The sequence below is a fragment of the Rhipicephalus microplus genome, chromosome 8 (assembly GCF_043290135.1).
Source record: "Rhipicephalus microplus isolate Deutch F79 chromosome 8, USDA_Rmic, whole genome shotgun sequence".
Classification (NCBI taxonomy): Eukaryota; Metazoa; Arthropoda; class Arachnida; order Ixodida; family Ixodidae; genus Rhipicephalus; species Rhipicephalus microplus.
Genome location: NC_134707.1, coordinates 29661527 through 29689344, shown reverse-complemented (window position 1 = coordinate 29689344; position 27818 = coordinate 29661527). Strand labels below are relative to the sequence as shown.

Here is a 27818-nt window from a genome sequence, read left to right as displayed (position 1 = left end):
GGGGTAGGCAAATCTCGGTTGGGACAACTGTGCCGTGTGAAGAAGAAGACTGTATTTTAAAGTGTGTGCTGCGATAACGCCCGTGGCCTTACCAGCTCCTTCCACGAAACCTCCCTACAACTATCCCCTCTTTTAATACACCGAGTTTGGTCATATTGAAGCAGCGATGGCTTCAGTTTCCTCTGGCAATTAAGAAAAATACTGATAGTTTTATTGTTTTGATCAGATGCTTCATATATGGATATCAGAGTTCTCGCGATACGCTGCAATAGTACGTATCTCCCATGCAGCCACCACTAGAGATCTTGATGATAGTTTTGCTCTGCTGAAATATATTTCGTGTTGCTAGGACTCCCACGCATTGATTTTATGTATCAGCATATGTTGTAGGAGTGCGCAGAAACGATAATACGAGAACTTTTTTACACAGTTTTATTTTACTTCAGGCAGCCCTTTTCTATAGCCATCACTGCCAGGTTACGTAAAGATTGTATTGTCATTTGGCGCAGTTATCTCTCAAGCTGGGGTAATGAGAGATCCATGAGTCAGCCCTAATTATGTATGCCCCTTCTCCTGTGCACCAGATCCAAGTGAACCCAGGAGCATCAACGTGGTGGCAGAATCACCAACCTTGTCTAGACTCAAGTGGCAGGCTCCCGCTCGTATAAGTGGCATCCTTGACGTGTATCGTGTAAAAGTTTGCGAGGCCTTCACAACGTGTGACGACAACCAAAACACAAGTTACTGCGCGGAGTACGAGACATTGGATGAGTCGTTGGATATCAACACCGCAGAGGACTCCCTTTACTGCATCCTTATCACGTCAAATGCGTGGTGTGGCCGAAATGTCCTCACCAGTCTCCCAGCAACACTGGAATTCAGGACGCCTCTTTTCAGTGAGCATTTCTTTTTTTTTTCTCACTCATGGCTTATCGCATATGAGAATGCATACCATAATTATTAGGATGAACAATTCCCTTTCTTCTGTTTTGCATTTGTGCTGTATTTTTCAGTTTAAGTTTCCAGTTTTATACATTCAGAATACAAAGTTTGCCTTAAAAGTATGCAGACTAGGGTCCTAAAGTCGGGCGACTGTGGTCGGTCCCTTTGGTAACAATAGCAATAGAAGGTATATTTGCAACCACATGTAATAATACACAACATAAGTGGAAGTGAGCAGTGAAAGTACAAGAACACTACAGCGAATAAGTAACAAAACAAAAAACACTCTGAATGCACATAATGATCAGTCATAGAAATGAAATGAGCAAGCCATCAAAGAAAAAAACAGTCTAAAATTTCTAAGTACTTACACTCTTAGAATATAAATAATTAATGTGGTCAGCCTAGTTATACAAGATGAAATTTTTAACTTCATGTTTCAATGCATGTAATGATGACAATGAAATAAGTAAGTAGCTTAAATAATTCCAAATATTAATCACCCCGAAGGAGGATGTCAGTTTGCCATAGTTGGTGTTACGTTTAGGTAAAAAAATAGTTCTGATTATGGGCGCACCTAGTGCTGTTGATGTTAGTGAGTAATCTAGAATTGATTAAATCAAACATAAGCTGTCTTTCAGTTTTTTAAATATTATTCTGATTACGTGAAATTGAAACAAGCCAGACACAGTAATAATGAGATTAGCCTGAAGGAGTGAAGCGTCATTAGAAAAAAAATGAACTGCTGGTAAAAATTGGAATGGCCTGATTCAGTGAATGTGCTGTGCGGACGAAAGATGAATGTTATCGGTATTACGCCATGAAGTATAATACCATAGGTGATGTCACTAAAAGCTAATTATACACACAATAAGGCTTCAAGTAAAAAAAGTGGACGACATTTATTCAGTGATAATATATCATCTAGGTGCTGTTTCTTTTTAATTTAGGACAATGTATATGAACAATAAACTTCAAGTAAGGCTATATTTCATGCCCCGAAAACACACGCAGTCAGATCCCGGAATTAGGTGGTGATTCATACACAATTGTAGTATAAAAAGAATTATTTTTAGGGGTTTTAAAAATCATGAAATGAGTTTTAGGTGGATTTAAAAGTGAGTTGTTCACACGACACCATTTTACCGACATTGGTCAGTTAGTTGCTCAAATTATTGATCAGAGTAGTTAATGATTCATGCGACATGAAAATAGTCATATCGTCAGTGTAAAAATTTAACATTAGAATCATTAAGATAGATACAAAACAGTATTTATAATAATGATTCCGTTCAGACAACGCGTTGAAAAAACATAGGTAGCAGCAGCATTTTGACATTACTGCGATCCTTACAAGCTGCGTATCGTATAATTGGAGGCATCCACCACGATGAATCAGTGGCTACAGTGTTCAGCGGCAGAATCAAAGGCCCCGGGTTCAATCATAGCCACGGCGCTCGCATTTCGGTACAGGTGAAATTATTGAGTTACGTGCATTGAGCGATGGCAGTGCACGTCAAAGAGCGCCAGGTGGTGGAAATTTCCGCAGCCCTCCACTACGGCGTCTCTCGTAATCGCATGGTAGTTTTCGGAACGCGAAACCTCAGATACAATCATTATTGGTATATTCGGAGACATACTTGTCGTTAAAATAAGCTTCGCTTCAGCACCTAGAAAATTTTGGGGAAAAAAAACTCAATTTATTCTACGCTTGTTCAAAGCGCGTTTGTACAAACAACGGTGCAACATTTTCGGGATAAACTTAGTTATTGCGGTAGCGAATTAGTCATCGGTTTGTTGTCCAACACCACAGGATTCGTGTGCTTGTCTCCTCTAGATACAATAAAAATATCAGGTGCTACAAACCCCCTAGTTTTGTGATAGTACTTTCAAGAATATGCCAGACTTGAAAGCTGTTATTTAGGTCTTGAATAGATCGAATTCTCGAATTTGTCGTACGCAAACCTAGGAGGCCCACAAAACTATCACGACTGGTCATTACGGGCACTAATGCAGTGAGACATTTTTACACTGCGGAGTCACAAATCTCACGTAGATTGCACTCTTCATTGTCTGGTATGGATCAATATGGAACAGGAATTAAGTTCTTGGCCAGTAATTATGCCACTTTGTCAATGCTCATTGCAGAACTCCCTGATGTGTTCAACCTGACACTGGTGCGCGTCAAGATGGGCTACGTAACTATATCCTGGCAGCGACCCAAAAGTCGCTTCGACTACTACTCTGTCGAGGTATACGAAAACGAGGATAGCGGTGCAAGCGCTGGCCATCAGTGGCACCGTTTGTGCGCCAACGGTACCATCATTCGACCTGACCAGACGGAAATGACGTGTGGACCATTCCAGCCATGCACCAACTTGTCATTCACAGTGCGTACTTATTTAAATGGACCACCACAGCGTAGGTCTCCTGGAGCGACGCTAACGAGCATCTTTATCCCTGCCGAAGGTATGGCGTGTTTACTTTGACAATCGCCAAGCGCGAAGTTAGGACTGATCCAGACGGGAATCATTGAAAATTTGAACCTTGAAATCGTGCCAGTGTCCAAACTCTAAGAATGGCAGGGCAACTGGGCGGATGACATAATTTACAGACTGGCTTTCGAGAACGTCTTTGCAAATGCACCTGGGCCCGCAGCAGTAAAAGCTACAATTTACAAGGTTTATCCACCCCGCCGTATAATATATGTTGAAATGATGGTGTGAATTGCCAAGCAGATACTCTCAATATTGTACTTGTTACACTATGTAACCTCAACTTGGGCAGGCCTAGAGGAAAAGCTTTCGCATACGCTTGAATGGACTTCTGAAGGCTGCAGTCCCAGAAGTCGCCAAAAACTTTTTCGGGTGTGGTGGGGAAGTTCTAACACTCTTTTTCATATGTGTTTTCATGTTAACATGTATATATATATATATATATATATATATATATATATATATATATATATATATATATATATATATATATATATATATATATATATATATATATATATATATATATATATATATATATATATGTGTGTGTGTGTGTGTGTGTGTGTGTGTGTGTGTGTGTGTGTGTGTGTGTGTGTGTGTTTGTGTGTGTGTGTGTGTGTGTGTGTGTGTGTGTGTAAAATTGAACACTCCTCCCCTGGCTGCACCAATGGCTTCGTATAGACGCAACTTTTCAAGGATCCTGCATTCGTAAGAGCTTTGTTTTGGGGAACACCCATGAGTACAGATTGCAGAAAATGCTGATAACACTTGCGTACCAGCTTACATGCTCCGTTATCATTGCGCTACTGCAGCTGGCATAATAACGCCGTAACTTATTTTTTTGAAAAGTGAGCATGTTGCTTCCAAGGTTCTGGTATAGAAATGACACGTCTGTGCATTGAAGGCATTTATTATTTTGTGATTTTTTTTTCTGCGGCAATGAACTACATTACGCGAAATTAAAACATTCTCGTACGTAGAACAGGCTTTCGGCTATACACTCAAAAATAAAAGCATTGCCAAATGAAGTGAACAGTTTGGCATCATTTTTAAAAACCATACACCCTGAGTAGGAGGCTGGGCAAAGGAGTGTACATTGTTACTTTAATGACATGCCGCTTGCACTGTAGACCATTTACATCATGTATTTCCGACAGTGACCACGTAGCTGACTGGTTCAGCGCAGAGAGCGAGTATGCCAGATATATTCGTTCTCTTTATCGGGTGCACGCGCGCATGCTTCGGAGACTGTCTCTATGAATATAGCAACACAATTTTTTGTTCGAGCTTGTTGTCAGTGCTTTGGAGCAATGACTTGTATGTGCTCAACACGAAAGAAGCGCAGGGTATGCTAACTTGTGGCGATGTTTTCAGGGGTCCGCAATGGCGTTAGACGTGCGAGTTTGTACTACACAAAAATGTTCAAGCACATCCCATTCAAAAGCTGCGTTACGTGAGCGCCTTTTCGATGATGACGCGCATCACGGACTTCAAAAATGTTGTGAATTTGAGTAGTATAGACATCTTGTAATATCAGGCACGTGCACAACGGACAAAAACATAAAAATAGCCGCGTATCAGCGTGCTCTGCTGCAGATGTCATCGAAAACCGATAGTCTGCTGTCTGGAGGCGCTGCGTGAGATATAGACGCCATCTGGCAGTAATATCGGGAAACAGAAGCTTGTGTAGAAACTAGAGCTACTGGTGAGTAAAAGCATCGTATCGTCTCAGCGAAGTGTAGGAAATGCCCGTATTTTTGTGCATAGCGTCGCATTGTCAGTACAGTGTAAGAAACACTAGGCTCTTTAGAATTGCACAGCTATGCATTTTCTGGGAAATGTTTCACTACGTATTGACGTAGCACCCCAGATGTGCGGAGTACTTACAAGTATGAACGCGGCCACCGGATTATTATGAGTGGCGGTTGAAGGTAGTGTAAAGATTTGGGCCGTGTAGCTGAATCGTTTCAAATAACAAACAGCAAGACATACAGGCACAGCAAAATATCGCCGTTGGAATGTCGGGTGAAATGCTATCATATTTAATCAATATAAAATTGCAAAGACAATGAGAGTTCTCGTGTAGCCTCTTTTGCGTGGATGCATGTTTTTCATCAGTACATTACAAACATAGATTCATTAGGTTGTTCTGATCTTTCAGACCCGATTCCTGCTACGAACGTCACGATGATCCCCGAATCACCAATGCGAACTCGACTACAGTGGGGGCGGCCGGAGAGAGAGACCGGTATAATAGAGTCGTACAGTGTGAAAATGTGTGCCCAGTTTAATTCATGTTACCCAGCTGAAAAGTTGAGTGATTGTGAAGAGCAGGTGACGACAGAGATGTGGACCTTGTTTGACACCAAAGAGGATACTTCGTACTGTGTACTGATTGCGGCAAAAGTACGCTGTGGCATGGACGAAATCAGCAGCCGGCGTGTGGCAGCAGAAATTCGTACTCCATTGTTTGGTAAGCATGTAATATTCTGCTTTAGAAAGTTATCACTTTGTCTATTGTAGTCATCTATGAATTACGTTTCACTTAAGTTCAATCCTCTACATCAAAAAAAAATGGCAGCATATCCACGGAGTGAATGATGGAGAGTGGGGCGAAGCATTCGTCCATCCATTCTTTCTTGCTTCCGTCCGTCCATGCGTCTGTCTATGTGACCGTCCATGCGTCCATCCGCCCGTTCGTGCGTGCGTCTGTCCGTGCGTCCGTTCCTGCGATCGTCGATGCATCCGTCCGTGCGTCCGTTTATGCGTCCATTCATGCACCTGTCTGTGTGTCCGTTCGTCAATCTATTCAAGACTCCAAGTACCACCATCTCGCATCTTCTCATCATATATTCCCCATATAGAAGCACCGCCATCCAGTGGACATTCCAAGGACTAAACGAGAGGTGGCACACGCACACCTGCTTACGGCTTGCGCTTCGGATCTACTTCCCACCTTTAACCACATCGAGTTCATGGTATATACTAGTTCACTGTATTCATGGCACTGCGGCCCAACACTCGCCAAACCTTTCTAACACCAAGGAGGTTGCGCCCAGCGAGTATAACGCAGCAAACTTTTCCTGTCAGATAGTGCTCAATGTACAAGCCAATGGCTGGTTATGGGGAATGAGAGACAGGAGAATTCGGCTTTTACTTTCTTACGGCTTGCGCTTCGTATATACTTCCCACCTTTAACTACCTCGAGTTCATGGTATGTACTAGTTCATTGTATTCATGGCACTGCGGCTCAACGATCACTAAACCTTTCTAAAACTAAGGAGGTTACACCCCGCGAGTATAACGTAGCAACCCTTGTCAGATAGTGTTCAATGTACATGCCAATGGCTGCTAATGGAGATCGCAGCATGCGCGTTAACTAAACGCCGAATGCACCTGTCTCTCATTCTCCATTAGCAGCCATTGTAATGTACATTGAGAACCATTTTTTATTGTTCAACAATGCACAGAAATCTCTTACCGGCACCACCTTGGAAATCAAAATGCTATACTTTCTACACACTACAATGGTTACGAGGGATGAACGGGTGCCGCTATAAGGAGCTTCGCCCCTAAAACGCCAGGCCTGCGCGGTAGGCGCAGCACAGTCACAGCGAAAGCTAGAACAGCGGCCTTTCAGAGTCTTTTCAAAACACTAATGGGGTGGCTACTGCAAGCACACTTGTTTGGTACCCACTAGGGCATTAATAATAAACTTTTGGGTGGTAGGCCGGCATTCACGATGCTATTTTTTGTCATTCTTCTGAGAAGCGTGGTATCAGCTCAGTACTTCCAAAGAATTTTGTGCTAATTGTGCATGCAGTGGCTGAAGGACGATGAGGAATCGTGGCTGAAGTGGGTATGCGCCACAGTTAATAGAAGAACACGAACAAACTTTTGTGATGGTTTGGAGCATTGGACGACCAACTTGTTATGCTATTCGCAATATGCGACGACCGGTTGTTCTTTCGCTGTCATAAAACGCCCTATAAGTCATATTGACGCGATTGCGTTCCCGACATAAAGGCTGCCTAAGACAAGTTGGACAAGTCACAAGCACCGATGTAAGTGCTCTGCAGTGGTACAATACTGGGCTGGCGCCCAGCAAACCCGGGTTTGAGCCCCACTGTGATATTGGTGCTAGGTCATGCCTGCCTAAAGCAAGGTTATAAGCACCGGCGTAACTAAGTGGTAGAATATTGGGCTGGCACGCAGCGAACCCGGGTTCAAGCCCCACTGTGTCATTGGTGCAAGGTTGTTTTTATCTAATTTCGCGCAATGTGGTTACTGACACCAGCGGCGGTGGCAGCGGACAACTGCGCGTGACCCTAAAAAGTGATCTCAAAACAGCGTTTGGGTCAGCTTGGGTCTGACGGCTATATTATAGTCGATGTGTATTTTTGGAAAGGATGTTTTCGTACACTTTATAATGTACATGAGAACAGCTCGTTGTTGTAAGTGCACATTTTAAAAAAAGTAACAGCTTTCGACATTATAATAACATTGGTCAGCCTTTAATTGCTGCATAAATTTTAATGCAGGCCGTGTACTCTTTGATAGCCTTACCAAATGTATCTGTCATCGAAGAGATTGTACCACAAAATGATTTTGTTTGCTTTGTAGGACCATCAAAACTGAAAACTGACGACTAATAAAATTGACGGGAGGAATTATTAGCTCAGTTCGCATCACCAAGTGATGATCCTGGGCTACTTTCACGCATACAAGGTGTCTGTGACTGTCCCAAGTGACTTTAAGATCGATTTCCAAAAACATCTGTAATGTTGGGTTGCCTATTTTATGTACGTATCTACTGATGGTATCCACTATAGGATGTGCCTGGCTGATTGTAAGCATTCCGCGCGCCGAAATCGTATCATGTTTTCTGCCTTCTAGCTACGCTGCAGTGCTCTGCTGCTGACCTGAAAGCCAAGGGTTTGATTACGGACGCTGTGGTCGGCTTTTCTATGTGAGGCGAAATACTAGATGCCCGTCAACTGTGAAAAATCAGGGCACGTTAAGAATACGAGTTGCTTGAAAGTTCCAGAGCCCTCCAATATGGCATCACCCATATATTCCTACCTTGGCTTTAGTACACTAAAGCGTAGATTATTAATAATAATAATTTTATTATTGAGCTATGTTGAGGCACTCTTTTCATAGCCAAGCCCCAGGGCTTGTATAATGGGAGTAGGTGTAGTATAAATAAGATACATAAGCAAATTATAGACACATCGTACCTCTTTGTTGATCAAACACTCTGATCATTCATAACAGTTTTGTCTTGCACTGGATACTCCCATGTGATTTGACAACGATATAGGGCTCTAATGTTGACGAATATGAAGTTGCTCCTTTTTTTTTCAGACCTGCCAGATGTAAAGGACCTCACACTCCTCTCCGCTGGGGATAACACCGTAACCGTTGCGTGGAAGAAACCGGAGGCTCGCTTCGACTACTACTGGGTTTCTGTTGCCGCAGAAAAAGATGGGGATAATGAAATGGGCACCGTAGGATCGTGCGGGAACGGCACAATTATTCATCCTGATCAGACCCAAGTGACATGCACGAACCTCGAGGCTTGTGACAGAGTGAACATTACTTTACGTGCGCACAGAAACGGACCACCTGTGCACACATCAGGGGGAGTTCGCCTTCAAGATATCTTTATCCCAGGGAAAGGCGAGCATTCCTTTGTATTACTTTTTTCAACATAAATGCTTTCATAATTTCGAACACAGAGATAAAATGCCATAGTGTATAAAATTTCGTGTAGTGGAGTATTACACCGGGTATTCTAGCTGTTAAATATTCTTTGAAAATATTTATTATATATTTTTCTTCAGTTGGCCGAATGTGCTTTCATGACTTGCTCTTGTTATTTTTTGAAAAACATTTTTTTTGCCTGCACACTCTACAAATGGTGCGACCGAGGGTATAGAAACTACCTCCACTCTGCATCAAGCCAGTTAACACCTGCTAGAACAGGAAAATGGAGGCTTCTACAAGCGACCACCGACTAATTGTGGTGTCGTATACCCTATATCAACTGCTCACAGCTTGTGTCTTTGCTTTTTGGCCGGTGCCCTTCTTTCTTTAATTACGCTGCTGGCCTCTAAATTCTCACTTGTTTCTGGAGTGTTGGGTAAGACTCCGGTTATTTTGAACTGATTAGCCTTTCAACCTTCATTCTCCCACCCATTTTCTAGCTTCCCTGTTTTATGGGGAGCAAAACTAACGCGATATGTTTTGTTTATGAACGAGGTTTTGATCTAAACAAATGAACAATATCTCGGGTTGTGCCGAAAGTGTTGGGTGTTTTCGCAATGTAGGTACGTATGATTCAAACCACCATATTGTCATCGTGGTAGTGGCGCTTCGCTGACGAGTGTGACGTCACCAGTTCTACTCCGGGCTGCTTTTGCCTGATTTCGAGGGGATCAATATTCAAAAACACCACGTTACTTCATCCCCCCGTGCTCCGAAAAAAAATTAAAGCTCGAGGGATGGTCAAAGCTTGAAGAAATTAGATATTCGAGAATGCGGGGTGTCATTGGAGCGTACATTTTGACAAACCCACTTTTCTTCTTCAAGGCTTTTAGGTTCGAGTCTTCAAGACAAGTCCACCTGTTGACACGTCTGCTCCAACGGCACCTGTTTAAAAATTTTCAATGCCGTTACTTTTTTTAGATGCAAGTTACATTACGGTATAGGTGGTAAAGACAGCTACGAATGTCAACCATTTGATGTACCTTGTCGAGAGATTTCCCTTCCGAGGCTAAATCATCTTGGAACTCAAATCTTTAGCGTTTATTTAATGGTGTTTAAGGCTTGCTGCACTGGTATTGAGGTTGTTTTCGAGATTTAGTACGTTGAAGAATGTGTGCAAGGACTAAAATATTGAAGAATTAGTTATTTCGAACATTCTTGGTAACATTTGAGCGCGGACACTGTGAACGGAAAAACGAAAGACCAGAAGACAAACAAGCACGATGTCCCCAAACCACCTCGCCCTGCTTTCTGTACTAAAAATTGCGATGTGTGCCAAAATTAGGGCGGTATCTGTTTATGCTGCCCTATTTTTGGTTATGAGAAGGTTCAGGTATTTAAAGAAAGAATCTTTGATTTGCATGACTACCAACCTAATGTACTGTTCACAAAAGACAATTGTATGCAGAGAGATTATTATAAACATCTGCTTTTGTTTGATTTACCATCTTGATCAAGAAGTGCATAGCACGGTGATACAGGGTAGGAAAAAATTCAGAGGATAGCGCACGCACAATATAAATTGTAGGGTGAAGCACCCACATTAGGTAGAACACGTTCATTAGAGTATCATTCTCATATAAAAGTATAGAGTAGGTGTGTAACGCCCCTTCACGACAATAAATTTTTGTTTTTCAATTGCTTTCAATATAGTGTAAAAGTGCACGATTGATAGACTTTTTTTCTCGCATAAACCTACTCAAGGTAACATCGTTCATTTGACGACAAGTGAATACGTTTTTGCTGTCTAATCATATTACGTGAATATCAGCACTCCATGTTTTTCCTCTACGTTGTGTGTTTGTTCATAGCGCTGCCAAATCCTATCGATCGACCCGTGCCCACTCTTCCTTATGCCGACTGTTCAGTATTTGGTTAATTCAAAAATACGCTCGTGATGTTTTTGTTTCTCTTGTTCAGAGCCAGATCCGCCGAAGAATATAACTAGCGCTGGCAGATCACCAACACTTACCCGTCTACGCTGGGAACCGTCGGCGCAAGTCTCGGGAAGATTTCTCGAGTATACTGTAAAAATGTGCACCACGTTCAAGTCTTGCACTCGAGAAGCGGACATGAGTGACTGCGCCGTAGTACAGACTTACGACAGCTGGCTGGATTTCCACAGCCGCGCCGACACCAGCTACTGCGTCGGAGTTTCAGCGAGCTCACAGTGTGGCGAGCATGTTCTCAAGGGTCTTCCAGCAGTAGCAGAGATACGGACGCCTTTGTTTGGTGAGTATCTACTGTCGTTAAAGGCCAGTTGTATATCGAGTGTTTTTTTAAGGCTAAGGCCTTAGATGCCTCATCATACATGGCCGTTCTCATCGACACGAGTGAAGCAAGAAGTCGTATTGTGATGACGTCAACCTATGAAGTCGAGTGTCACCAAAACGTGGGACGTCATCGTAACGTCATATGATGTTGTCGCCACATGACATACAAATTCGTCAGAACTGGGCCGATTATGAAGCCATTGGCAAAATACGCGAGGTGCTCGAAACATTCCATCCCTGATCGCGGAGACTGTGCAGAGCTGCGTTGGGTGAGGAAAGCTTTCGCGCGCAATCAATAGACTCAACTGACTATAAAAAGAGATTGGTTTGGTCTTACAGTCCTCCAGGGGCAATAATGAAAGGCCGATGTGTTTTTGAGTAGTGAAAAACATGCCATAAAATTTTTGCTGTGGAATTTTTGAGAGACTTCTAGTTCAAATATGTGCTCAGATGAACCTTTGACAAATTTTGTGAAAACTGTTTTGTCAAATTTTGTGATAGGTTAGACCATTTCCGTGATCCATATAATGATGACAGATGCAAAAACTGTAGCAGGACCTAACTACTTTTTAGCCATGCCGCGTGGGTCTAGTGGCTAAGGTACTCGGCTGACCTGCAGGTCACAGAATTGAATGCCGGCGGCGGCGGCTGCATTTTCAATGGAGGCGGAAATGCTGTAGGCCTGTGTGCTCAAATTAGAGTGCACGTTAAGGAACCCCAAGTGGTCGGAATTTCCGGCGCCCTTCACTATGGTGTCTCATAATCATATGGTGGTTTTGGGACATTAAAACCAACATATCAATCAATTTAGGTATTTCCTATATTGTCAATATTGCAGAAGTGTTCCTTGGTAAATCTCACCTTGTCGCTCCGTAGCTAATTTCGAGGTCACCCCACATCGCGAATGCCTGCCACTTGGCAGGCTCTGGCGTGGATCTTGCTCTGAATCATTATTGTTCTTTTGCAGAACTATCCGACGTCTCAAACGTGACTACAGGCGTAGAAAAGGGTTACATTATGCTATCCTGGCAGAGACCCCAAGGTCGCTTTGACTACTATTCTGTAAGTGTCTTCGTGAACGCCAGCAGGATCGATTCCCAGGACAAGCTAGGCTTGTGCGCCAACGGCACCATCATTCGATCAGACCAGACGAAGCTCGCCTGCGGACCATTCAAGCCGTGCACGAAGTTGTCCTACACCATGCGTACTCACTTGAAGGGACCACTAGAGATCAGTTCCCCTGGTGTGACATTAACAGATATCTTCATACCCGCTGAAGGTAGGTCGTTTCGACACTGATTCTGCTGTCGCTGGATCATTAGAGAACACTAATGGTACCCCTGATGAGCAGACAACGAGAAACCTCAAATTTCAAACATCCTTTATCCATTTTCCACAGAAAGCGTATCGCAAATGCCCTGAAATTCATAAAACGTTGAGGCATTACAATTTCCTGAAATATCAACCTATCATCTCTCCACACTTGTGCGGAATGTGAGCTGAAATGTATAGTAAAACTTTGGGGAAGCGTGGAAATGCAGTGACATTTTATACGTAGGACAAAGGCGCTAACTATCGGCCTATTGCCGTTTCTTTTTTTTTCTGCTATTATAAAATTAGATCTCTTTAGATTCAACATGACACAAAATGGCTGAGTGGATGATACGCAGGGTTATTTATTGACTCTTTGATGCACTTTCACTTTTGCAAAAGAGAAATGAACGTAAAAATATGCAGCTCATGGTCTCAAACCGTGAAATAGTTTTTTTTTGTACTATCATGGCGTATACACCCATTGCAAGTGAAAGTGATAGATAACTACTGTGTTCGCGTAACACTGAAACATAATTACTGAAGCATATCAAAAAATGATGCCTACACAGGTGACCCGTATAGTCATTTTTCGATACACATTGATATCCTAGGGGGAGCGGGGGGTGAGCTACTGTTCCCGCAAGCGTAGTGGATTTGTTTGTTTATTTATTTCCCATTTGTTTTTATTTAATCATTAATTTATATATATGATTTGTGTACATGGAATGAGTTGTATGCAATCATGCACATGGTCCTTTTTAGGACTAATTGGCTGTAAGCACATAAGATGTATATCTATTGTTGTTGCTTATTAGAGATATGGGTGCTTTCAATAAATAAAGACAATATTGCTAAAGGCCAATAAAATTCATAACACCCCTTTGATGTAGAGTGTGCGAATCTATCACGCGCAGATGCTGAAAACTTGGCAATATGTTAGAGACTTCGTCTATTTTTGCAGTGGCACAGCACTATAAGAGTAGAAATGTCAACTCGTTATCTGCCTGTCGCTAAACGTAAAGCATGTACCACTTTTCATTCGACGCGCAGTCAATCTAGTGTCCTGTTTCAGAACCATATCCACCAAGAAACATCACTATGGTACCGATATCATCGTCACGTACCCAACTGCACTGGGACCATCCGGATAAAGGGAACACAGTTATACATTTTTTTAACGTGACTATATGCCGAACGTTCACGGCATGTGCCCAAGCAGAATACTTGAGAGAATGCAAGGTGCACATGGCGCCGGAGAGGGCCATAACCTTCGACAGCACGGCGGATACGGCCTACTGCGTGCTTGTTACCGCAAAAACACGCTGCGGAATGGACGAGATCATCAGCCGGACAGCGGCAGCAGAAATACGGACGCCAATCTTCGGTGAGCTTCTTGTGAGACTTCATAAACACGTTTGGAGTGCGAAGCAGTTCTTAGCGAACTTTGGCGACTTTGAGCGTATCTATCTATCTAGCCACTTACGTTTGGGTGCTCTCGTGGTAACCCCCTTGACTTGGCGGGAACCAAAATTAGCATGTGAGCGTAAGATCATATTACGCGCTGGTCAAGACATGAATAATATCACAATCCCGTCACGTACGTCGTCAAACACTTCCCGAAAGACCATGGCACATACCCACGGGCGGGTATGTACCGCTGGTATGCGGGCATGGGCCTCTGGTGATTGACACTTAGTATCTACCCAGGAACGAGGAGAACACACATGGGCAATTTCAACGCGCCAGCGTTAAGAAATACCCGACATCGTTAGCGTCGAACCGACGTATGCAAAGAATAAATGTCAGGGTCCCAGATAGAATCGAACCCAAGCATTCCGCGTGGCAATGAAGTAAATAGACGCTAATCTTTGTGAAACGTCAATAGTGGTTGCAGCGCTGACTACCCCATTTTATTAACAATATATATGTACTCCTTTGATACCACCGGCAGGTATGGTTAACGTAAATTTTGGTTAGTTGCCATGCGCTGAAGTTGACTTATGTAGCAGTGTCCAGGGCCATCATCCTCGCGAGCATCAGCGCTTCATATCATCTTCTGGCGTTGCTAATACGCATCTTTCAGTTGGCATGGTTACGAAAGTGCAAACAACTGGTTATATGAACATCAGCAACTCTTCAACATATGTCTTTGCGTGCAACATTTGTACATATAGTTCGAGTCATTTCATGACGTGTCGCTCAATAAAAATAATTTAAACACGGTCACCTTCCCTCCACTTGCTTTGCATAATGTCGATTTCCAAGTACGTGGGATCTGCCGAATTTTTTCTCAATTAGGAAGTTTAGATGTCAGGCGAAATGTGAGCAAAAGACAGCAGCAACGCAGAAACGATCAAAATTATTATTTTTTATTCTGCTCTTGCAGAGTCTCAAGTTCAAGCATGAACAAACTAGTCTGGGCCGTACAGGACCGCTTTCACATTGGTGCAGATAGGCCTAGCATCACCGCCATATCGTGGGCCTAATGTACTGTTCATAGTTGTGTCATAGAATTCTGATTGAGTAGCACAGCATCCTGCTTAGACGATGCAGAGTCTTCATCAACCTGTAACACAGGGCACCACCAGAGCATGTGATCTATGCTAGCCAAGCCTGAGCCTAAAGCGCATGAGTTTGACGTCAGAGTTCCTGGATATATATCCTGTGCAAGAGAATGGCGCTGGTATATGCCCCGCCCTGCGTGAGTCTGATTATCAGTGCCTGAGGCCTAGTCGAGTTACTGTGCGTCGCTCAATACTTTCGCCTCCTCAGATAAATCTTCTTAATGAGTATATTGTACGTCGTTGGAGAATCCTTGTTTTCCCGAACCTTACCGTCGCATCATTCTGTAGCTAAGTGGTCGAAGACACCTCGTGCTGCTCTGAGGGCCTCCTTTAGCTGAGGTTGAAAGGAGCCCCTTCGATCCGTCGCATGTGAGCGGGAACCAAACGATTGTGTATCTCGGAACTTCCCGATTTCGTATGAACTGCAAGGCTGATTACGAAATGGTGACCATATCGAATGCTCCAACTGTCGATCTCGAGTCGCCCTATAATTTAGTTCTCTCGTCGTCTAGCAGGACTAAGGCTATTGTGACTGTCGCGAAGATTGTAATTTTTGCCTAAAAAAACCAACAATGTCTTGCCACATACTGAAGCATGTCCAGCACTGAAACTGTCAGTAGTCACGATATCTACGCAAGTTATTTTTGTGAAGCGACATGACGAGGAAGTAGAACTTTCTAAGTTAAAGTAAAAAACTCACAGTTTGTTGGTCAATAGTATAGGTTTCTTTTGCAGTAAAAAGGGGCAAGAGCCGTAAGTCAGATATTATGCCACATTGAAAGGTATAATTGTTCAAACTAATAACGATGCAGCAATTAGGCTGAAGGAATTCTGCCGGCCAATTACAACAGTTCCCAGCAGCATATTTTGGCATCAGAAAAAAATACAGCTACATTTCTCTATAATCTAATAGGAAACTTCCATGAAACTGTAAAATGACTCTTTGAGTGTTGTTTTTTCTTTAACATGTGTTTGAATATTAACAGTAGATCATAAGTTCAGTCGTTATTACTTATGCAATGATATCCGTACGTGTATGTACGTTTGCCGATAAGTGACTATTTAGAGAATACACCGCATAAAAACGGTGCCCTACCTAGTGGGTTCCATTGAGCTAACAAGAGCTGAAAATTGTTTATGTTCCATTGCAGAACTTGCCGTCGTCTCCAACTTGATGGCTAAAGGCATCAAAAATGGTTTCGTTACGTTATCCTGGCAGCGGCCGCATGGTCGGTTCGACTACTGTTCTATTGAAGCCTTCGAGGACAAAGCCGGTAACAAGAGCAATGACGAACACGTTCTAGGTCGCTGCGCAAACGGCACCATCATTCGCCCTGAGCAGACACAAGTCACCTGTGGACCATTTAAGCCTTGCACTACGCTGGCCTTTACAGTGCGCACACACTTGAACGGTCCGCCAGCACTTATTTCTTCAGGAGTAACAGTAGAAGACATATTTATACCTGGCGAAGGTAAGTAGTGGCGCCACCGCCAGTTTTACTTACTCGTTGCAGGTTTCTTGTTTTGATTCCATGGCCCTTGCCACTCTGCAATGAAGTTTAGGACATAATAGAAATATCGAAATAACATCTATTATTCGCACGAATTTCTAAAGACAATCTCACGTGCTTATTAGGCATTTTGAGCCGCATCTTTGGGAGAGAGACTATATATATACCAGGCTTACGAAAAGATTTTTTCTGGTCGCAGGATAACATAGTATATCTTTATGCATTGCGCTTAATGCGTCCTTGCTCGTACGACTTCGCAGTGCGCGTTGAATTAATGTCAATGAAAATGTCTTGCCCAAAGCGAAACAAGGACAATTAAATAATTATGGCTGTGGTATTTGCATGGTTGTAAAAATCCCTGTACGTAAAACAGAGTTATCAACAATAATTTGTGCACACTGCTCGATTTCATTCCAAGCATTATCTCCATTCCCAAAGAGCGGCGAGGTGTTACGTTCGGCCTTACGGTGATCTAGCTATCTCCATTTTATAAAATGTAAAAAAGGTGACATCAAATAAAAATGTGAATTCTTTAAAAGGTCATTTCAAGGTTTTTTTGAATGCGCACTTCGTCGTCCATGATTACGCTGGAGAAACTTTCTGTCTCACCAATTTCTTTAAAAAGACACATCCATAAACCTTACATCATGCCTAATCTATGATATGAAAACAGAAAGTGTTATTTTTTGTGTGCATTATAACATTGACACAACATATAGAGATTTGCCTAAAATAATTTTGCTTCCTTTCTCATCCTTATACAAAGTAGCAAGGCAGCAATATATAAAAGCTGGCCAAAATTTTTGTTTTTCTAATGAAATCTCTCTCTATTTCTAGTGCTTGTCGGTTATTTAACAGTCATATCAGTTGGAACATGTATTTATGCTCTAATACCATTGTAAACTTGTCTTTTTTTTCTTGAAGCATTTATTTATGACTATGTAGACATGAAACATGGTACATGGGTTCTTCACGCTCAAAAACACGTGTTTGACTTGTCAATCACTTCGTGTGACGCTGTGTATCATATGAATGTTGAACAACACAGGCAGAATTCATAATTTGAAACAAGTTGGCACCGATTCCATGGCCTCTACACTGCAAAAGCTCGTCTTGCAAATGATTGCCTGCTTATCACGAAACCTTCTCAATATGGCTCCGATGCTCACCTGATGCGGCAAAGCAAGCAACGAAAAAAAAGTGAGCTTCCACCCAGGCAAAGGCACAAAAAAGTAAGGTCCAGGATGGAACTAGCCACAATTTAAGAAAATTTCGCCACTCTTTGTCACTTATTAAGTAAGTGCTGTACCTGTATTTTTTAATCTCCTAACTTGATAACGTTTAAGGGCTCATTTCGCAGAAGTTTAGGTATCTGCGTCGGCGTCAGTGACGGTGTCGGTGGTTGTGAGTGAAAAATTATCTTGTCCATGACGTGAAAAACGAAAAGGATGCAAATAAGATATCTAAGAAAAAAAACCGCGGTGCGAGGAAGGATCCTATTCAGGCCATCTGCATGAAAATCAGGTGTTTCCCCACAGAACCATGATAACGAATGAAAATCAAAACAATATTTTTAGTGTCACGCAGTGAAAGAAGTCTTATTTGGCAGGTGATACTGTGTGACAGAAGCGTAGAATCACGCAAGGCGTCCAAGCACGTGAATTGCGCAACCAGTGGCTGTTTCAAAGGCCAGCTCATTACAATGCGCTCCGGCGTATTCATTCGTCATCAGCGGCAAAAGCACCAGCAAACTGGACGGCGCGTAGTAGGTTTATGTACTGTTTTATGGGCGTAGAGTGGGCACTTAGCTGATACGTGAAAGCAAGCATTACGACGTAGTGGTCACTTCACAACTGTACTTGCAGTAGACATTCTAGGGTTCCGTGAAACGGTCAATGCTACGGGCACAGATGGCCGTTTCCATACGGCACGGTTGAGATGTTCGCGATGAACTGAAGAGAGGCTGGCATTTCAGAAGGTGATGGACCCCAGCACGCTATCGCGTTTTACTCTGGAAGGCGATGCTCAAAGATCCTTCCAGTCTTTTTTTTTTCCTGTGAACTTTATGTTTGGTATTCTTCTGATAGTGAAGAAGCAAATTTTTGTGCTACAAGAATTTTGCACTGAATTTTAACGAACCATTATACCACACTGGTGGTTGCGCCATAAAGTTTAGTAATCAAAATAGTGCCAGAATATTTCATCTGACTGCCTGTTATGCAACAGTGCCTTCATTGCTTGTACACATTTTTAGGCCTTTAAAACATTTCATCTAGTATCATTCGTCTTGGTTCATTTCACTGACCAATTTTTGTTTTATTTCTCTGCAAAATTATCTTTTCCAATTGCAAAGAGAGTTGGAAGTATTGGCATAAGACCCACTTTCGATAACACTTACAATGATGAAAAATTAACAAACAGTAGGACTTGCTTTGTAACGCTCAGATGTGCCTCAAAAGATATGCTCTTTAACGTAAGCTTTAGTGGTTATGTGTAGAGCTTAGTGTTTTTGTTTTTGTTTTCTGAACTTGGCCTTATGGTGCAAGTTTCTGATCACAAAGCTCACATATGCGTGATCAAACTTAGAGAATGCTCATCCTTTATTATGACAAGTTCGATGTCTTTACATCAGATGTTATTTGCTTGTTTGAGAAGAAGGGCGGACAAATATTACTTTTGAATTGAAGAATTCAGGCAAAAGATCTATCTGGTTACAATAAAGTGATGCTAAAGATCCTATCAGACATTCAGGTCGGCAAAAGGGCAGTGTGGAGGGTGGGGGGAGGTGGGTTTCTGAATGCTTTTGTTGAAGATAACTTCAGGTAATTTTAGAACTGCGTTCCTCAAGGTAATACGAAAAAGTGTTGTCCTTGTGCCCTTATTCTTTGTATTGCAAAGTGTATATTACCATATATGCGTGACAATAAGTGTGCGCCCTCTTTCAGAGCCACTTCCGCCGAGGAACGTTAAGATAATACCGGTATCCTCAACGCTGACACTACTGGAGTGGGAATATCCGGATAACGTGACCACCGCCATCGATTCTTACACCGTCAAAATATGTAGAACATTCAGGACATGTGGCCCAGCAGGGAACCTAAGTTTTTGCGAGGAGCACGTGACAGCGCAGACTTGGCTAAATTTCAACAGCACGCCCGATACCCCTTACTGCGTGTTGGTCTCGGCCAATACAACCTGCGGAATCGACAAAATCAGCAGCCAGCCAGCAGTAGCGGAATCACGAACGCCAATTTTCGGTGAGTTATTTGATGCAATCTTGCGAAATATTTTTCTAACCTAAGCGCTGGCTCTGTGTCAGTGCGGGAACAATTATATCGTCTAGGACGTGGGGCAGTTGACTATGTTTGTTTTTCAGCTCCTCTAAAAAAATACAATACATACTTTTACACTGCCTTACATCCGTTGCACAACGGGCACTGCTCACGAAGGAAATATGCACTTATTGGCCCTAGGTTCATGACACTTGACGATTGCCTGTTCCCAGAAAAATGTGCTTCTAGGCATGACCAGGTAATCGAGGACTGCTAACTTTCTAAAGGAAACCGACTTGGTCTCGCGTTTATAGACGTTTTTTTTATGTGCCAATTCATCTAGAGTTACGTGTGTTTTTTTTTTGTTTTTTGTTCTCTTCTCTCGTCTTTTTTTTTCTTTTCTGTCTTCCTTTTCTCTACGTATTCCTTTCCCGAAAAAGCAGGCAAGCGCGTTACCTTTATGAGGAAACTAGTTTATTTTATTCATGAGCAAAGAAATTACACTTCAGGACGAGAGGGCTAAAGGGATTGACGCCTGAAGAGGTCCTCCCACCTGAAAAAGGCAGTTGTCATGTTCCCTTTCTATTTATTTGTGTCTCGTGCTTTGTATATATAAAAATCAAATAAATCAATAAATATCACTTGCATAAAAAGACTTACATTTAGAGCCTTGAAGAAATACCCTCTGCAGTATGGCACTTCTTGACATTTCTACGAAATAAACCATAACATTAGGAGCATGGAAGCTTCAGCGAGTTTACATTACATCAAGGAATTAATACACTCTGCAGAAAATAAGAAGAGATGAAAAAGAGGGGAAGCCTACAGCGCTGAGTTGAAGCTTAGTTTATCACAAAACAAGCCAGAAAAAAATACATTATATGGCGCGTGTGAACGCACACTTCCGCAGATGACTCACAAAACACAAAAATGACACATCTCTCAAGTTCAGGCGCGACAATATGTCGAATTCCGTGAATGTTCTGGCCTTTCCAATAAAAAAAGAACAGTAGATGCTTACCGTGACTGAAACTGCGGAAGAGTTAATTTAAACCCATGTTACCCAGGCAAGTTGAACGTGATTACGACCAACCGTGGTCGACCACGAGAAACCATGGTTAGCATGAACCATGGCTCGCCGATGTTACATAGCGAGAAAGTGTCCTGTTTTGTTTATGTTTATCTATGAAAGAGCCTATCTCTCTTTCTCCTCAATTAATGAGGCTAACATCACCTGGCGTACAATAAACTGATGCTGTAATCAGCAGATTACTGTCCTGTATGTCACTTATTTCTTGCATCATCATCATCGGCAGCCTGACTACGACCATTCCAGGACAAAGGCCTCTCCCGTGATCCGTCAACTAAGCTTGTCTCGTTCTTTCTGGTGCCACGTTGTACCTACGAGCTTTTTATTCTCATCGGCCCACCTAATTTCTGTCTTCCCTGTGCGTTTGCCTTCTCTAAGAATCTAGTCATTTACCCTTACCCTTAATGACCAGCGGTTATCTTGACTACGCGCTACCCTGCCTGGCCTATGTACATTTCTTCTTGATTTCAACTAGGATATTCTTAATCCCGGTTTGTTTCCTGTTCCCCTATGATTTTTTCTTGTCTCTGAAAGTAACACATATCAACCTCCTTTCCATTGCTCGCTGCGTTGGGTCAATTTAGGCTAATTCCTTTTTGTAAGGCTCCAGGTTTTTTTTTGCATGATGTTCTCCAAATGGAGAATTACGCAAATATATGCGAATAAACACTTTCAATTTGACAGTTATTGCCAGATATACAGCTGCATTGTTTGACGGGGACACCAACTTACTTGAATAATTTTCCCATAGATTTATCAGGCTTTTTCCTTTCAATGGCTTCCAAGTCATTGTGGAATAATTGGCAATGAACGGGCTGATCGAGCTGCCCGTTCTGCCCATACTAAAAGCGATGAAATATCAATTCCGCTTTCCAGAACGAACGCTGCACGGAAACTCCGCATGCTTGCTCGCAAACGCACCACGTCACAATGGAACGAGTCACATTTCATCCATGCACGGTTAGGTACTTCAGATCCAACTCTCAGTCTTCGAATTCCTCCGGAATCACGCCGACGAGACGCTACTATGCTGTGATCATTATGGTCGGGCGTCGCATTTACCGATGCGTACGCGTTCCGCATAGGAATGGCTGACACTGCTGCATGCGGCCATTGTGGCAGTGATGAAACAACTTGGCACATTCTGTGTGAATGCCCACAATACTGCTCGCAGAGACAGTCACTCTGCAATGCACTAGATAAACTGGACAACCAGCCTCTTTAGGAAGAAAGACTCCTGCGCTACCGACAGGACTTTACGTCGCAGAAGAAGGCTGTGAAGGCGCTCCTGCGCTTCTTGCGTTCAACCACCCTCTCCAAACGACTGTGATCAGAAGTCCCTGAATGTGTGCGCATGTTGTTTTTTTTTTCTAAATTATATTATATCTCTCTATATCTATCCTCTTTCTGACCCTTTTCCCCGACCCCGTACAGGGTAGTAAACCATTTCGTCTAGGTTAACCTCCCTGTCTCTTTCTTTTAATTATTTCTCTCTATCTTGTAGTTCTTACCGTTCAGTTCGCCCGTTTTTACAGCACGCTCGTCGCCACATGCTTTCATCACTCATGGGCGCCGCCATTCTTTCGTCTTCCTCCAACCGTGGTTAGCGGCATTACCGTGGTTTCGCGTATGGTGTAACATAAGCAAACTGTGGTTACGTTAACCGTGGTTCAGGCTCCCTGCTTACGAAGAATATGACTAGTGTACCAACGTGATGTTGTACCACAGTGACATTTTCAGTGTATTTTCTTTTCTTCGGAGAGGGCAAATATGTGGAGCTTTCTGAGCAATTGTGTGCTCATCTGCATCATATAATGTGGTTTTTCTTCTCTGCTACTTTTTGTAATGAATTCAGTTAAAAAAAAGGATTCCCGTTCCCGCTTGATGCAATATGTGATACACTTATGTCATCACCACGTCGGACTGCTATATATATATATATATATATATATATATATATATATATATATATATATATATATATATATATATATATATATATATATATATATATATATATATATATATATATATATATATAAGATGCACCTTTGTTCGATATGTTGCTGCAACATTGTGATTTTTTAAGGACCCTCGTCACGATGTATCTTACCTTTTAGTCCTGCTTTTTCTCTTGAACGTTAATAGAAAATCTACAATAATGATAGTTTAGAATCGATTGCTAATTGAGTTTTACGACCGTCTGTCTTTGCTGATACCCCTCTACCGCTCAAGATGACGTATATTGCGTCGCGCATCAATTGGTGCCACTCAGAACGGTCTAATGCAGAAATGGCTTAAAATTACCAATGTTATTTTGCAGAACTTGCCGAAGTGTCCAACTTGCTCGCGTACGCCATCAGGACTGGTTACGTTGTCTTATCCTGGCAGCGGCCACAAAGTCGGTTCGACTACTACTCTGTTGAAGCCTTTGTGAAAGACGTCGGCTGGAAAAGAATTGACACGCACAAGCTTGGCTTATGCGCCAATGGAACCATTGTTCATCGTGACCAGACGCATGTTACCTGCGGACCATTTGAACCTTGCACAACATTGTCCTTCGTTGTGCGCACTCACTTGACCGGCCAGCCAGAGCGTGTGTCTTCTGGAGTGACAGTAAAAGACATCTTCATACGTGCTGAAGGTATTACTAGGCTATTAGGGCACATAAGCATATATGCAGAGGGAGGGATGTGCATATGTTCCAAGGAACAGTTGATGCACTTGTCTAGAGGACACGCTGTGTGCCTGGCAGGAATGCTATGGGAAGGGTGTGGAACACAGTGTGGCTCTTTAGCCGATGTGTTTCGACGGGAGGGCTTGTCTTCGTCGGTGCTACAAATGGGACGTCATTATACGCAAAGATTGTTCGCTGCGTCAACATTTCAGCTTCCCTTAAAATCCCACCTTACATAATAAAAATCTCAGTGTTCAACTTGTTCTTGCCACATCGCCTATATAAATATGTGAATTACCTTACTGTTAGCAACACAGGGCCAAATAGCCTCTCGAAATAACCCAGTAGTGTCTAGCTTACACAAATGTTTTTGCTACATGGTGTTAGTGCCAGCGGAAGCTACATCCATGCAGATATTTTTCCGAGAAACCAACATGATTAATGTATTTTGTATGGTTGTCCTACGCACATGGTACATGAAACCCTGTGTATGTGAAACTGTATAGATAACGAATGATTTTCTTCACACACCAAGTGCACACAGCGAGAACATATCTGCACAACGCAAGCAAGCTTAAAATGAGCTATTGTTTTTTTCCATTGAAAGCATTGAAATATTAAGAGCTTTTGATCAGCAAATTTGATGTGCGCCATAGGGCGAAAAAAATACTTAACCCTTTTGATTGCACGACGTTTGACGCACGTAACTTCAGTGAACACAAAATGCTGGAGATTGTATTCTTCGATTTGTCTGCATGATAAGAAATCTCAAGAAAGGCCAAAATTTTCGGACTCCTCCGCTACGGCATCTTTCATAATTATATCAGTGTTTCGGGATGTAAGATGGCAAAAGTTATTGTTGTGCCTTGTGAATACCTTTGTGACTCTTCAGAGGTGTGTGTAAATGTTTTATGTAGATGCATCTGCTTGTTTTTTTTTATGCAACGGTGCGTCAATGGCTAAACTTTTACATGTACTACCACTCAGCAGTGCCGGTTCATAATGTATCGTAACCTTTGTAACATTTCGGGGCATTTTAGCGTGTTGTAATGGGACATGGCAACTTTACGCTCGTACCAATTGCAAAGCAAATATGGACGACCGGCGGCTGTGCTTGCCGGCATCATTGTACTTTGAGCCTTTCTTTTCTTAATTGCGCACAGGATTGCACAGTGAATGTTCAAATCGGTACCTGCTTGATTTCAGCGTTCCTCGTGCTCACAGACATGCCCAGGCTCGAATTTTTTGTAGACTGTGTGCATGCACTTAGACTATAGACACTTGGACCTGTAGGCGCTTAGACCTGTAGATTATACATAGAAAAATTAACACTTTAACGGCTATGAAAGTCACAGTTTTCTACATTCTATTAGGTTGAGGCTGCAGTTCCATTGTCGTGTGAATACCCATCCTTAACTTTACTTCAGCTGAGTATTCGGATCATGAGCGTAGTGTACAGGGTAATCTCACTTTACCTCAGGCAAAGTTCAACAAGGTTAATAGGTTCACTTCTTACTTATACGTCTCATTTGAAACTGTGCATTAGCATTTGTTATTTATGCTGTTAATTTGGTGCTTTCTTTCAGAACCACACCCACCGAAGGACATATCAATTAGTTCAGTATCCCCATCCGTGTCTCGATTGCAGTGGGACCATCCCGATAAAGGGACGGCCGTCCCACTGTCCTATAACGTGACGATATGTAGAACGTTCCGGACATGTGGTCGAGAGAGAAACCTTGGTGATTGCAGGGAAGAAGTGACGGAACGCATGTCGGTAATGTTCAACAGCACTCAGGATACCCCCTACTGTATATTGGTTACGGCCAAGAGACGCTGCGGCATGGACGAGATCAGGGGCTGGCCAGCGGTAGCGACGCTGCGAACGCCGGTACTGGGTGAGTTTACGAGGTCGCATGAGTTTACGAGGTCGCATGATATTACAGCATCTTTCAAAGTGTTGGCATTTCAGCCTTTCACGTTGAGGGCCACAGTATATTGTAGCCCATAGTATTTTCAAAGGAAAGCTGCGACTGCGTGTTTAAATTGTGCGATGAAACTTGGGCAAGATTTTTTGTCCAGGGCTCAACAGGCTGCTCGTTATAAATCGTTGTTTTATTCCAAACATAAAAAGACTGTCTCGTTTCTCGATGTTCTGTGACACGAAAGAGTTCACCGTGGTGTTTTTTTTTTTACTCTTGAGATTTTGTCGCCGTGGGACCGGCAAATGCACTGGAAAAGAGGGAAGGGTATACTGAACACAGCAAAAGTATATATGAGAGAAAAACTTACAAAACAAACAAACAAAGCAAACAAAGAGCCAACCACAGGAATTTATGTCGCATAGGCGCATAAATCTTGCTTTTGAAGTGTCACAAAGAAATTGAAGTTTAGTGGCAAATGTGCCAGCAAGATAGTCGATGCGTGTGATTCAGCGAATTTTTTGGATGTTCGGAGATTTTAGCTAGCCATACACGTTGAACTTCAAAAAAGATATTCTATTCAGGTGCCCAAGCCATCGCATCTGACAGCTAAAAACCTAATAATTAGGTGCGAGATTACTGAGCAGCGGTGGCCATAATGATGCTTTTTTTTTTCACTACTGAGCACAGATTTATATACCCTAAATGATCGCCACAAGTTATGAGATAAATACAGCAGGCAAGTTATGTAGATAGAGTTAAAGAACGGGTAACCTTAAGCGAAGAATGTCCCAGTTAGGTTCTACAAAACGTATCCACTGACTTGCCAAGAGCACTGTAGGATATTCCTGAGACGTATGATTTCAAGAATACAAGGCATCGCTAAATCGTCAACAAATTGAGACTTTCAGTAATTAGCTTTTGAAAGCGCCGAGAATTGCGGATTCACGTATAGTTTCGGTGCGATGTCGGTTGCTGATTTAACGGTGAATGCTCTTTGTGGAGTTATTGAAGATGTGCACGCTTTCCATGTGCTTTTTCGCACCGTCTTTTTGAGGAGGCGTCACAGCTTATTTTATGTGCTTGAAATATCTGGAGGGGCTATGGTCTGACTAGCTTAATTTTCGGTGTACTGTCCTTTATATGTGGAATGTAAAATGGCTGGTATATGAGGCAGCTGCGTTCAGTGTTCATGGAACTCATATACTACGAGTGTATGGTCGATTGGAGGTAACCCGGAACTTGAGTCATCGTTTCACGCCGCTAACGTTGATTGATTTGAGATTCTTTAGGTCAAATACAGGGTTGGCTCTAAAGAAACAAACCTTTAGGATTAGCTGTCAATCATCAGAGGGAGCATGTAGCGGTTACTATGTACGCGTAGTGGCGTGTTTACACAAAAAAAATGTCATTTGCAATTTCAATTAGACCTTTAGTTCGTGAGCTGCAGCTACTAATGTGAACACATGAACAAGCTGTTTTTCGAGTCAGTGCGGACGTGAAGAGGACGGAATTTTAAGAACAACGTTCATGTGTAAAGCTTAGTCACAAATTTGGGGAAACTTTCACGGATACGTTTGCGTTGCTCAGCCAAGCATAGGAAGGGCTGTATGAGTTGCAGACACTTGTATGAGTGGTTTAATCCCTTCGAAGATGGAATAATCTCGCTTCGAGAGGATCCCAAACCTGGATGATATTGCACATAATGGTCACAGCTTCGAGAGAGTTAGAACAGCGATTTCTGGAAATCATCCGACTGTTCGAGAAGTTGCCGCCGATGTGAGTATCAGCGCACGACCACATCAAAAAGTTCAGAAGAACAAACTTGGGATGCGTCATTTCAGCCCTAAATTTGTGCAGCGTTTGTTGTCGGATTAACGGAAGAAAATCAGCAAGGAACTGTTCGCCACTGCAAATAATGACGAGAACTTTCATATAAACATCATAAAAGGTGTTGATGCATCAGCTTTCGGCTATGATGTTCAA

At 42.5% G+C, this 27818-nt stretch overlaps 1 protein-coding gene across 5 annotated transcripts in view; it reads left to right on the top strand.

Annotated features, from left to right (window-relative positions):
• Positions 1-27818, top strand: part of LOC119165286 (uncharacterized) — a 65599-nt gene that overhangs the window by 28060 nt on the left and 9721 nt on the right. For 4 of the 5 annotated variants that reach the window (XM_037417467.2, XM_075871409.1, XM_075871412.1 and 1 more), the window contains 11 exons: positions 585-896; positions 3091-3411; positions 5602-5913; positions 8808-9122; positions 11130-11441; positions 12450-12761; positions 13869-14180; positions 16512-16832; positions 19817-20128; positions 23557-23877; positions 25497-25808. In XM_037417467.2, the coding sequence (XP_037273364.2) occupies positions 585-896; positions 3091-3411; positions 5602-5913; positions 8808-9122; positions 11130-11441; positions 12450-12761; positions 13869-14180; positions 16512-16832; positions 19817-20128; positions 23557-23877; positions 25497-25808 (3462 nt within the window). The remainder of the gene's footprint in view (positions 1-584; positions 897-3090; positions 3412-5601; positions 5914-8807; positions 9123-11129; positions 11442-12449; positions 12762-13868; positions 14181-16511; positions 16833-19816; positions 20129-23556; positions 23878-25496; positions 25809-27818) is intronic. The other variant, XM_075871413.1, reaches the window with a different exon arrangement.